This window comes from Trichosurus vulpecula, chromosome 1 (genome assembly GCF_011100635.1).
Source record: "Trichosurus vulpecula isolate mTriVul1 chromosome 1, mTriVul1.pri, whole genome shotgun sequence".
In the NCBI taxonomy this organism is placed as follows: Eukaryota; Metazoa; Chordata; class Mammalia; order Diprotodontia; family Phalangeridae; genus Trichosurus; species Trichosurus vulpecula.
Window position 1 is genome coordinate 134,338,105 of NC_050573.1, and position 12,147 is coordinate 134,350,251.

The 12,147-nt window shown below is 34.8% G+C and overlaps 1 protein-coding gene across 1 annotated transcript in view; it reads right to left on the reverse strand.

Annotated features, from left to right (window-relative positions):
* Positions 1 to 426: 426 nt before the first annotated feature.
* EBAG9 (estrogen receptor binding site associated antigen 9) overlaps positions 427 to 12,147 on the reverse strand; it is a 38,846-nt gene continuing 27,125 nt past the window's right edge. Inside the window, exons 3-7 of the mRNA XM_036742311.1 lie at positions 11,899 to 11,977; positions 11,626 to 11,784; positions 9,879 to 9,986; positions 7,298 to 7,389; positions 427 to 1,213 (exon numbers count right to left, since the gene is read on the reverse strand). Coding sequence (XP_036598206.1) covers positions 1,093 to 1,213; positions 7,298 to 7,389; positions 9,879 to 9,986; positions 11,626 to 11,784; positions 11,899 to 11,977 — 559 coding nt within the window. The 3' untranslated portion in view covers positions 427 to 1,092. The remainder of the gene's footprint in view (positions 1,214 to 7,297; positions 7,390 to 9,878; positions 9,987 to 11,625; positions 11,785 to 11,898; positions 11,978 to 12,147) is intronic.

Consider the following 12,147-nt stretch of genomic DNA (forward strand, 5'->3'; position numbering starts at 1 on the left):
AAATCCTATATGGTAAAATTATTCCTATCTTGATTTACTGCATAAATAATTTAATGAATCAATAATATTTTTATAGTTAACATAGGAAACTTGTATCATGTCAAATAAATGCAGTTAATACTGAAAACCCATTATTATGCTTCAAAATATTGGAACTAAAGGCTTTCTGCATCTGTAAAGATTAAATTGATGGATTTGAGGGGACTAAAGTAATCAACATATTATCTCTAAAAACCTAAATTCTCCTGATTTGTTGAAATATATAAGTCAGATGTGCAAATGCCTACAACAACTGTAGTTGACTTGCTATTTGTCCATGTTACCCATGCAATATAAATTTGATAAAATGTTATAACTTGCAGGAAACTCTAAAATTATAGTCTTATACACTCATTTTAGAAATAAGGAAACAGGTCCAAAGAAATGTAGCTATATATTACGTGTATTACCAAAAAAATCTTTATGATGCGGAAAGCCTATATGACAGTCTACAAAAGAAAACCAAGCATTCAATGGCTTTTTTTTCAGCGAAAATAAAATTCTCACATTCCTCAATGCTGTAGGAAATTTTGACAGAGGAAACATACGTATATACCAGCTTGTAAAACAAATGAAATAAGAAAGTTAAAACAGCAATTTAGATCTGATTCAGGATAAGTAACCATGTAGACAAAGTATTCTTTAAAATTGTTTATTTCATTTTTTACACACATTGAATGAAAGCATAATAGACGGCAGAGTAGGTTCTCCCACCAGAAAATTATTTACACCCAATTTTTTCCAAGCTAGAAACAGAAACTTGAAGAGTTACTGGTATATCCCATTTGTAATAATTTCTCTGCAGCAATCAATTTTCTTATATGTTTGGAAGATACTGAAGAAAAATATTGTCTTATAAGTCTTTTCATTTTGTTTAATTCCCAACTACCAGCAGTTCAAGTGGCGATAGGAGAATCCTGGTATCCTGGAAGGCCTGATGAACACATCAAAATCAAGCAGCTTGTTTGTATTCTAAAAATACTTTTAAACCCATACAAATGATGCTCATATTGTAGAGCTCGAAATCCTTCAAATGGAAATGTCAAACATCTGTTATGATAGTTTCACACCAATTTTGTTCTGTTCTTTCTTCATTAGTCGTTGTGCTTCCTTTTCCATTTTCTTCCTTTGTTGTTCTGCTGCTCTCTTTTCTCTGTCGGCTATTTTTTGCTGTCTAAAATGGAAAAAAAAATGTATCTTCTCATGTTTCAAAAATGACATACCCCTAAATCTACAAGCATTCCTCAAGGGGAAACGTTATCTTTATCCATAGTCAAAAAACCATAATAAACTATACACCTAGATCACAGCTGTCCAAAATATGGCCTGCGGGCTGCATGAAGCCCACAGTGCGATTTTATGCGGCCTGCTTGTGGGTTTTAATTTTCATGAGCAAAAAAATAAAATAATAATTTGTATGGAATGCGTATTAGATTTTTTAATTCCATCACTAATAAATACTCTTATTGATATTAATTTTCTTTGGTGTTTTTAAGCATTATTACAGATGGAACATATCACACGGAATTTTCAGTCCATCTGTGGGATGCGTTCTGTCTGTACGATGCAGACTAGTCAGTATGCACCTACCTTTATACTATTGTGTTGTCGCCTTGTTGTTTTGTGTTTGCTTTTGTGCTTTGCACCTTCGCCTGTGCTATTGATGACGCATTCCCCCATTTTCTATTAGTATACTGTATTTTTTATTCTGGGTGCGGGCCTCAAATACTTATTTTATTTTAACATGGCTCTACCATAACCTAAGGTTGGACAGCCCTGGCCTACGTAATGCAAAATTTCACATTCATCATCTCATTTTAACCTTCATAACATCTTAGTTTTATCTTTAAAACAACAATGTAGGGGTAGTGGCATATTAATCTCCACTTTACAGAAAGGGAAACTGAGGCATGGTGCTTAAGTGACTTGCCTAACATCATATAATTAGTGACAGTGTATGTGGATGAAAATTATGTCTCCTGAGTATTACTGGTTACCAATTATACCAGGTGTCACAGCAGCAAATATGCTGTGATCTTAGGCTGAATCAATGCAGATAAAATGTCCAGAAAGGGGTTAGTGATACTGTAGTTTCTCTGTATCCTAACCTTGTGAGACTATACTTCTAGTATTGTGTTCAGTCTGGGATACAACATATTAGGAAGGAAACTAGCCAACTGGAAATATCACGTTCAAAGGAGGGCAATGAAGATGGAGAGGGAATTAAAAACCATGCCACATGAGGATTAAAGGAACTGGGGGTATTTATCTCAGAAAATTTAAGATTTAATGGGGAAAAGAACAAAAGATAAGACTTGCTTTCCTTTGTATCACCAACATTTAGCACAGTACCTGACACATAGGGGGCACTTAATAAATGCTAGCTGACTGAGAGACACTGAAGAAGATGAAAACAGGAATATGACCAGATCAGAGAAAGTACACACAAAGAAAATCCATGTAGGAGGAATAACTTTAAGAGTGCTGAAATTTGATTCTCAAGATTATGTGAAAGGGAAAGGGGAGAAAGAAGGAGGAAGAGAAGAAAGGAAGAGGACGGAGGAGGAAGAGGAAGAGGAGGAGGAGACTTTAAAATGCATGGACAATATTACTACCAAAAGAAGGCTATTGAGAAGACATAAATAAGTAGCCTCTGACTCATCTATGTACTATGCTCATCTATATAAAATATGAGAATGATCTGCATATGTATTCAAGACATCTTTGACCATTGTTAATAACACAGAAAGAGACTAAAGGCAAAACAAAACAGCCCCTCAAAGGGGGTAACCAAGGGAAAGATAAGGTATAGGTATACATGCAAACTGAAAATAAATCTCAGAACTAAGAGATAACTAGATTATGAATTAAAAGATAGCCATAGGGTCTACGTAGACCTATGATTTCATTCCTATAGGGAATGCCTGAGTAAGAAATTCCCTCTACCAATGCAGGTTAGAACCTTCGCTGAAACTTACAGTCTTACAGAGTTGTCTAGAACATTGAAGGTTTGTTAAGCGACTTGTTCAAGGTCACATGGTCAGCGTGTGGGTCTTGAGCTCAAGTATTCCTGGTTCTCAGGCCAGTGAGCTCAATATCAGTTAATTGCAATAACAAAAATGTTATTGGAACCAGAAGCCATAAATATTTTCATAGGCAATACAATGTATATAGCAAGTACTTAATACTTGTTGAATTAAATGTTTTTGTCTGTGCAGACCGGGTTAGATAATGAGTAGCTTCCATCCTTTGAGACCCAAAGATAGTATTCTTTTTCCTATCTAATGCTCACCAGAAGGCCTTAGGAGGCTGAGATACACCATTAGGACTTATAAATGTCCCTCTAAGCTGCCAGAGGCACATTACAACTTAAATCACTATCACTCTTTGCCTCACAGCATGTTTACCTAAATATGATCGATTCATTGGCAACTACCCTCATGTTCTCTTGTCACAGAGTAATAGTTTTAAAAATATTTATTGATTGATTAATAGAAGAACCTAAAAACTATACTGGGAAATTGAGGAGGAAAGGGAGGATTTGAATTATCTATATTCAATAAGAGGATGCTTCTACATTTAGAATATATCCATAATCATATGTAAAAATCCCTTTAGGGTTACCCTTATTGTAAAATTCCTGAGGTTTTTTCTTCAGGATGATTTAACTCATAATTTTGGGATAATATCCAAAGGTTAAAAATAAATAACCTGAAACAAAAATTAAATGTGTCATCCTTTTTACATGATATATCCTGTAAGATTTGCAATTTACACTGGCAAATTAATTTTTTTAAATTAAGATGTGATCTTCCAGATTGCTGACTAAATGTTAAAAATTCTTAGTGTTATTAACATGTATGATTTTTTTTAAATAATGTACTTAAAAAGAAAAAGGGTAATTCTTACATCTAAGGGCTAAATTCTTAAGGCTACAGTAGTTTCAGCTGTTATATGGCTCCCTCTGCTGGCTACACAAATTAGTTTTAATTTTCTGTCCTTACAGAACAAGATTCATATAATTTAAATTACTGCAATTTCTGGCAGGTGACCATAAAGGGCAAAAAAAAAAAAAAAACAAGACATCTATCCCAGTCTTTCCTTCTCATCATTAGATCCTCTCAGATGTTAAAATTCTACTCTGGCCTATAGTTTTGGAGACAAGATAGGTTCACTGTTAAGCAAACAGTTCAGAATAAAATTAGTATTCAATAGTTTTTTTTCTCATAAATCAAATTTATCAAAAATCATAAAGTCAAAATTTAGGAGTTGTAAAATTTAGAAAATTTATCTAGCCCAATCCTATCAATTTATAGATGAAACTGATACCTAGAGATACTTAAAGTGTTTTTCAAGGTGAGAAAACACATTAGTGAGAGAATAAGGACTATAAGCTATATTTCCTGATTCAAATCCAGTACTAAAATTTTGAAATCTCTGTTAAAGATTTTTTCTGATCAATTCATTAGCTAACACAACAAAATTGTGTAAAGTATTTATTATTAGCTACATTTCAAGGGAAGGGTGGGACATGTTGAGTGGAAGTTAAAATTGCCAAGTGAAAACATTTCTAAGTTTTTTGTTCCTTAATAATTTTCAGTGAGCACCTAGTGTATGTTAGGTGACCATAAAGGGCAAAAAAACCCATAAGACATCTATCCCAGTCTTCAAGATAGCTTTGCAAAAGATTAAAAGGCCAGACCTGGGGTCAGGTTCAAATCCTGACCTCAAGTTCCTCATCTGTAAAATGGGCATCATGATACAACAGCAATCTTACAATATTCTTAAGAGCATTAAACAGTAGGATCTAGGTAGGTGCAATGAAAAAGTTATACTTTAGTAGGAAACAGACTGAACAAACGCCTCAGTATGGGAATATTCACAGTACATTGATGATTTACTCATAGAATTTTTAGAGTTGTGAGGGAGCTCAGAAGTCATTCAGAGTAACCCTTATTCTAGTTTAATTTTTAATTCTTTGGTACTGTGAAATGACACTCCTAATAAACAAAGAAAAGGCAATCCTTTAGTTTTCCAGGAATTTTGACTAAGGTTCAAAATAAATTTCTAAAACCTATGTCATGCTGAATTTATTATATGCTTAAAGGAAAAAATAAGTTGTACATAACAGCAATTCAGTTTCATGGACAATCTTCTTTTTTCTGTTACACTTTATATATGAAAATGCTCGTTTTATTTGATATTTGTTAAATTAAGTTTAGAATAAAAAAGTTCTTAAAAATAAAATAAAACCTGTCATTTCTTCCAAAAATTGCAAAACCCTTATGCTTCTGTGAAAAATAAATATTAATTTCAAAAACAAATTTTGAAATTTGAAAATAAAACCAGAAATGTTATTTCAAAATGCAAAAAAGGGCTTTAATATTTCTGGAGAGCTCATCAAAATGTCTAATGGCAAGTGATACCTTGCCAGATTAGAACATTTACCTACAAAACTTATTAACTTTCTTCATCTCTTTCTTTCCTAATCTCTTTCCATCTTCCCTCACTTCTCTATTTCAATAAATAGCAATAATGACTGCAACAGTCTTCTCACCCTTCTACTGCGCTTTAAGATTTCCAAAGCATCTCTGTCTCTTCTCACTAAATATTATAATTCAGGTTCAATCCAATGAACCTTTATTAAAGGAAAGTATGGGAAAGTCACTATGAGAAAGTCTACTATGGGAAAATCACTTTGCCTGGCTATAAGAGAACTTTCAGATTTAGAAAGGACTGCAGAGGCCACTTAGTCCAAACCTGTAGCAAACAGAAGTAGTATTGTAGGACCGGAGAAAAGGAAAGCATTCAATATTATTTTTTTTTTTTTGTAAAGAGAAGAGAGTGACATCTTAGAAAAGAAAAACGTCTAGACACTATTGGCCAGCAAGGCAGGTTTTAACTCTTGCAAAAGTGGATGGTTTGTGAGTAGATGGAAAGGATGTGGTGATCAATAAGAGCTGGAATGGCTTCATTAAGAACAAGTTATATGAGACTATTTCCTTTCTGACAGAGTTTCTAGACAGATGGAGCAGTAAAATGTTTTAGACATTGTCTGCCTGAATTTTGGCAAGGCAATTCACATCACAAGCTTCTCACGCTAAGATGGAGGGATATCAGTTAGCAGACAGGACAATTATACTGAGACTACGAATCCTAAGAGTAGTCAATAACAGCTTAATATAAACTTGGAGAGAGAAGGACTTCAAGAGCTGTCCTTGGTACTAATTTGATAGTTTTATCAGTTATTTATATGATAATATAGGTGGTGTCTTTTTTAAATTTCCAGATGATGTGAAGTTTGGAGGGCCAGTTAACATTAACTAAACGTTAAAAGAGAGAACAATTGGTACAAAAGACGTGTGAAGCCACGTGGTTGAATGGAAGGCGCAGTGATTCTGGAACAGGAGGTACTGATGTTCAAACTCTGCCTCTGATTCTTACTACTTCTGTGACTTCAGGCAAGTCAAATTTCCTAGGTCTCAGTTTCCTCATTTCTAAAATGAAGGGGTTAGACTACAGGTCTTTAAGGTTCCTTTTAGTTCTAGATCTATGATCCTATACTTGGAAAGGTCAGGAAATAGATATAGGAAGTTATATAAATGGGATATCACAATAGTACGGGTGAGCTGTTAAAAGGGCTTGTGACTAGAGTGGTAGCAATGGAAAGAGAGAGAAGCAAATAAATACAAGGGATTTGGGGGAGGTAGAAGTAATAGATTTGGTAACTGACTAAATATGAAAGATGAAGGAAAGGGAAGAGTAAAAGATATCCCAAAGATAGATGGTGGTAAGCTATTGAGGAAACTACCATTATCCATCCAGTCATACAGATTGGAAATTTCATCCTTCTCTGAATCAATAAATTGCCAAGGCTATTCAATTCTACCATCACAAAATCTCACATCCATCCCCTTTTCCCCACTTATGTAACCACTCTCATAGTTTAAGAGCTCATCCCCTTTCGCAAGGCCTACTGCAATAATTTCTAGTGAGTTTCTTTGACTCTAGTATCTTCCTTCTCAAACAATCCAACACAGTTGACAAATGCAAAATCCTAAAACACAAATCTGATCACATCAACTCTCCTGCTTAAAAATCTTCAGGGGCTCCCTTTTGCCTTTAGAATAAAATATAATACCTGTAGTTCAGCATTTAAAGCCCTCCATGATTGGGCTCCCACATGCCTCTCTTCAGGTCTTTTTATATTTTTCCCGTTCATGTACTTTTTATGCCTAGTGGCAATAATGTTCTTTACCTCAAGACTTCCTCTGCCTGCCAAGCTGCATCTTCTTCCTCTTCCCATGCATTTGTATTCTCCTGCCAGGTATCCAAATCACCTAATTCAGGCTATGGTAAAAAGAAGAAAAAAAGCAAGTAACTGTAAGATGACAGAAAAGAAAAAAACCACAAAAATCAGTGATAATATATGGGGTTCTAAAATAATTCTGTGGAGCATATGAATGCCTCAAGGCAACATATAATTAGTGATTTATTATATGGAGCAGTGGTCAGTAGCCTTTTTAAGCTACAGCCATGCTACATACAAATATATAATTTGATATTATCGATTACTTCAACTTCCTTGTCTTTATTCCACTTAGAAAGTTCAAGCACTATGATTATTTTAGACTTAAAACTAGATCAGTTACAACACAGACCCTGAAAACTTAATGGTTACTAGTAAATAATGTCCCTTTATTTCCTTTACCAGAGAGAAAAGAAGTTAGTGCTTGCAACTCACATTTATATACCACTGAAAAGCCCTTTCTTCATAACAACCCTGTTAATTAGGTAAGAGAGGACGTCATAAAACAGTGCAAGAGGAATTCCAGCCACAACAGACCCTTCAGCATTTGTGAAAGGGTGCCATAAAATAGGACATTTATTGGATACTGCAGAAAAGATGGAAAGTAGAATGTAGAGTACATTATATTTCATGTCTTCACTCTTCAGGGAAAGGGCAAAGGGATACAATACAGGAACTTGACTAACTTAGCCTTTGGTGAGAATATGATTAAATTTGGTGAAGCAGGCATTTTACAATCTTCTAAATTCATCATAATACCTCTCTCTGGCTATCAGAAGTCATTTTTAGTGGCATATTAGAAACTGTTAGGACCATTCTCATACTCCCATCTCGCTTTCTAACTCTATTTTTCATCTCCTGGTATCCTTTCCTATGCACTCCAGAAACCCACTGTGACTGTCCAAAGTCCATATCACTTAGTCCTGCCCTTGAAAATATATCCTTTTGGGGCATCTAGGTGGCACAGTGAGTAGAGCACATGCCCTGGAGTCAGGCGGACCTGAGTTCAAATCCAGCCTCAGACTTGACACATGTACTAGCTGTGTGACACCGAGCAAGTCACTTAACCCCAACTGCCCTGCCTTCCCCCTCCAAAAAAGAAAAAAATAAAGAAAAGAGAATGTACCCTTTCTTCTCATCAAAAAAATTAAGGTCCTATTCTCTGAATGCAGAAGTAGGTAGGACCTGATTATATGAATACATATGGATATATTGGTGGCAATGAGAGAACAAGCCAGAGAATATCATGGGATGTTGTAGGCTGCCTGATGACCCCTGTTGTCCCAGGCTCTGGCAGTTACCTCTCCTACTCTGATACCAATGTTTCCCAGAACCTTGGCTTGTGTGAGTGGCATGCTTGGCCTCAGTGCCTCTGGGTTCCTGCTAGACTCTCTTTTGGAAGCAGCTAGGTGGTGTAGTAGAGCACTGGGGCTGGCATCAGAAGACTCATCTTCCTGAGTTCAAATCTGGCCTCAGACACTTACTAGCTGTGTGACCCTGAGCAAGCAAATTAACCCTGTCTGCCTCAGTTTCCTCATCTGTAAAATGAGCTGGAGAAGGAAATGGCAAACCACTCCAAAATCTTTGCTAAGAAAACTTCAGATAGCATCACAAAAGGTCAGATATAACTGAAAGTGACTGAACAAAAATAAATGAACAATTTCTTAATCTAAAACAATATTTAACTGGTAAGAAGATATTTTTATGGAGGGCAAGGAAGACAAGTCTTTCAAAGTCTTTAGCATCTACTTGCCTATTTCCTAGGTTACTTCATCCTATCCCACCCCTTACCAAGACTCCCAAAGGGAAAAATATATTCAATCAACAATGTAACCACGTTCCATCTCTCCTTTATTAATTCACAATTTCAAGAGGCCCTGCCTACAAATAGCTCAATAAAACAGTCACTGCTTGAGGAAACAGCATGGAGTGGCACAGCCAACATAAACACCTGAAAGCCTAAATAATGAATTCAAATAACATGGAATATTCTGATACCTTATCAAGTAGTTCCCTAGTCTGGGGCAGTAACAGTACAAAACTGATTAGATTTTCTTATATGAAGTAGCCTAAAATTGTTCAAATTTATCCACTGTTACACAGAATAATGCTTTACTGATAAAAAGGAATATTCAGACATTCTAATATCTTGCAATATTTGAGGCTCTAAAATTGAAAATATGTATAAAGGTACAAGTTCTATATTTAACACACCAAAATGTTTTTGAAAAGATGCAAACTTAATTTGTTTATATACCTTCACTTTTTAAAGTGAAAAATCTTTTTCTAATCACCACTAATTTAAAGATCAGAGTTCTTATATAACATTCAGTATCCTCCCACTTTTAATGTGTATGCATGAATGAAGACCTCAATATTTTATGAAAATGTATTCTTATAAAAGGCTAGGTAGAACACAAATGCCAAATTTGTCTATGGTAAGTATGGAATTTCTCTTGCTGTAACTGTCTTCACAAACAATCACAGTAATTACTTTTTTTTCCATAAAATATTATACCAGAATACTTACGGATTGGTGAATAAAAGGAATATCTTGTGTAGCTGCTAATCTACTAGAGAAACCTGTAGTACCATCTGGGATGCCAAAATTTAATGGTTCTCTCTTCTTAATAATAATCTGAAAGATAACATTGAAGATAATCAGGACTTTTTTATCTGTTGAATTATAAATAAACCAGCTTGTAAAGCATATAAATTACACAAAACACTGTAATTTTTGATTAATAATGTGGACATAAAGAGTCACTTAAAGATACAAAAAGTATTAAGGAGCAATTACACAAATGTCCCATTAAATAGTAGGAAAAGTTTACACTGCTTTATAGGATCACAGTTACTTAGAGCTCCAAGGGATCTCAGGAATCATCTAGTATAAGCCCCTCATTTTACAAATGAGGAAAACAAAAAGATAGCTGGCTTTCCTAAGGCCACACCAGGATATAAACACAGATTCTCTCACTCTACCATTCTGCTTTAAATACAAACAGGTTGGGTCATATCCTGTCAAATAAGTAATTCTCTTAATTAGTACTGCATATGGAACTAAATTAATCCTTTCCAAAAATATAAAACTAACATCCAGGGAAAAGTTTATTAAATAACCAGATGACGGAAAATGCCCACCAAAGTGTACATACTTTAAAAAAATTCTGTGCAAAAATAATTCTTTAAAATAGAAAATATGGCTGATTTAGCACAAATTTAACACTACTACTAACAATTTAGAGCACAACTCTAGCTCACAATGGGTCAGCTGTGTGTTATCTGGGAATATGATGGACAACACTTACAGTTTTATAGAACAAAATTTAAAAGGCGAATATTGCTACAGAAATGTTGAAATAAATATGGCTTATTTATTTCAGCAAATATAAAGGGGCAGGTAGGTGGTACAGTGGATAGAGCACTGGGCTTGGAGTCAGGACAATCTGAGTTCAAATCCAGCCTCAGACACTCACTAGCTGTGTGGCCCTGGGCAAGTCACTTAACCTCTATTTGCCTTAATTTCCATATCGGTAAAATGGGGATAATACTAGCACTTATCTCCCAGGGATGTTTAGAAGATTAAGTGATATAATAATTGTGAAGTACCTGTGCATTATGCCTGATGTTAACCACAAAAAGAAATCAAATTTATATGTAACATTATATGAACATTAGTTATTGTTACTGTGGTAGTTGTTACTTTGTACATATGCAACCTTTTTTTTCACTGTGATTACTGTCTCACTTAACAGCAAATACTAACCCAATATTACTAGCTAGACGGTTTTTTAAGTTGTAGCCAAAAAATTCATTACCATGTAGACAACCTGGTGATGAATATCTCTAAAACGTAAGTAGGCTGGTCCTTCGACAAGGGACAACAGCCCATGATAGGGCTCATACTTAAAGCCTTTCTAGAACAAGGCTTGCCAGAACTTGTACCTCTCAAGCATAGCCTTCAAGAATACAGGTTGCCTCCACAACACAATGGGGCACTGGGATAGGACTTTAGCAGAGAAGGAAAACAAACACCACCACCACCAAAAAAAATTCATCAAGTGGTTAAGTAGAAAAGGGTTTTCTATGATTTATATATTAGGCAATTCTAATCAGAATACGAAAATGTTTTCAGTTACAAATGCTTTTATATAATTACACTATATATTTCTATATAATTACATTACATATTATATGTTATATTACATATATTACATGTTATATTTATATAATTAATCAATTACAAATAATTCCACTGAGTTCCTCAGACATACTTTCTGTGTTTTCCTTATAGTTGGTGCCATGTCTTTAAAATAGTCAGGTTCCAACTGTTCCATTGTATTTTGTTGTGCTGTTCCATTTCCATTCCCTCCTTCGATCTTTATACTTGTGGGTGCATCTTCATCCCAGGAGCTCCAGTCTTCAACTTCTGACTAAATGTAATTGAATACCATGATGTTAACCACAAAAAGAAATCAAATTTATATGTAACAAAAATTATTTAAATGAGAATTAGTTAAATCAAGTGAACCCTTTGCAGAAGTCACCTGCTTAGGAACTGGCGAATAATCCACTGTTGTTGGCAAAGTTATTTGATCTCCACTTAATTTCCGTCCTCTGCCCGACCTGAAATAAAAATATGAATAATTCCTTTCCAAAACTACTAAACAACAAACAAAATCAATTACTGGAAGGGAAAATAGGCTTGCAAGATGGAACAGTAGAATGACAAACTTATTTCTTAATACAGCTACTGGTTAACATGCCAATAAATCAAGGAGAGACATGAATAAAAG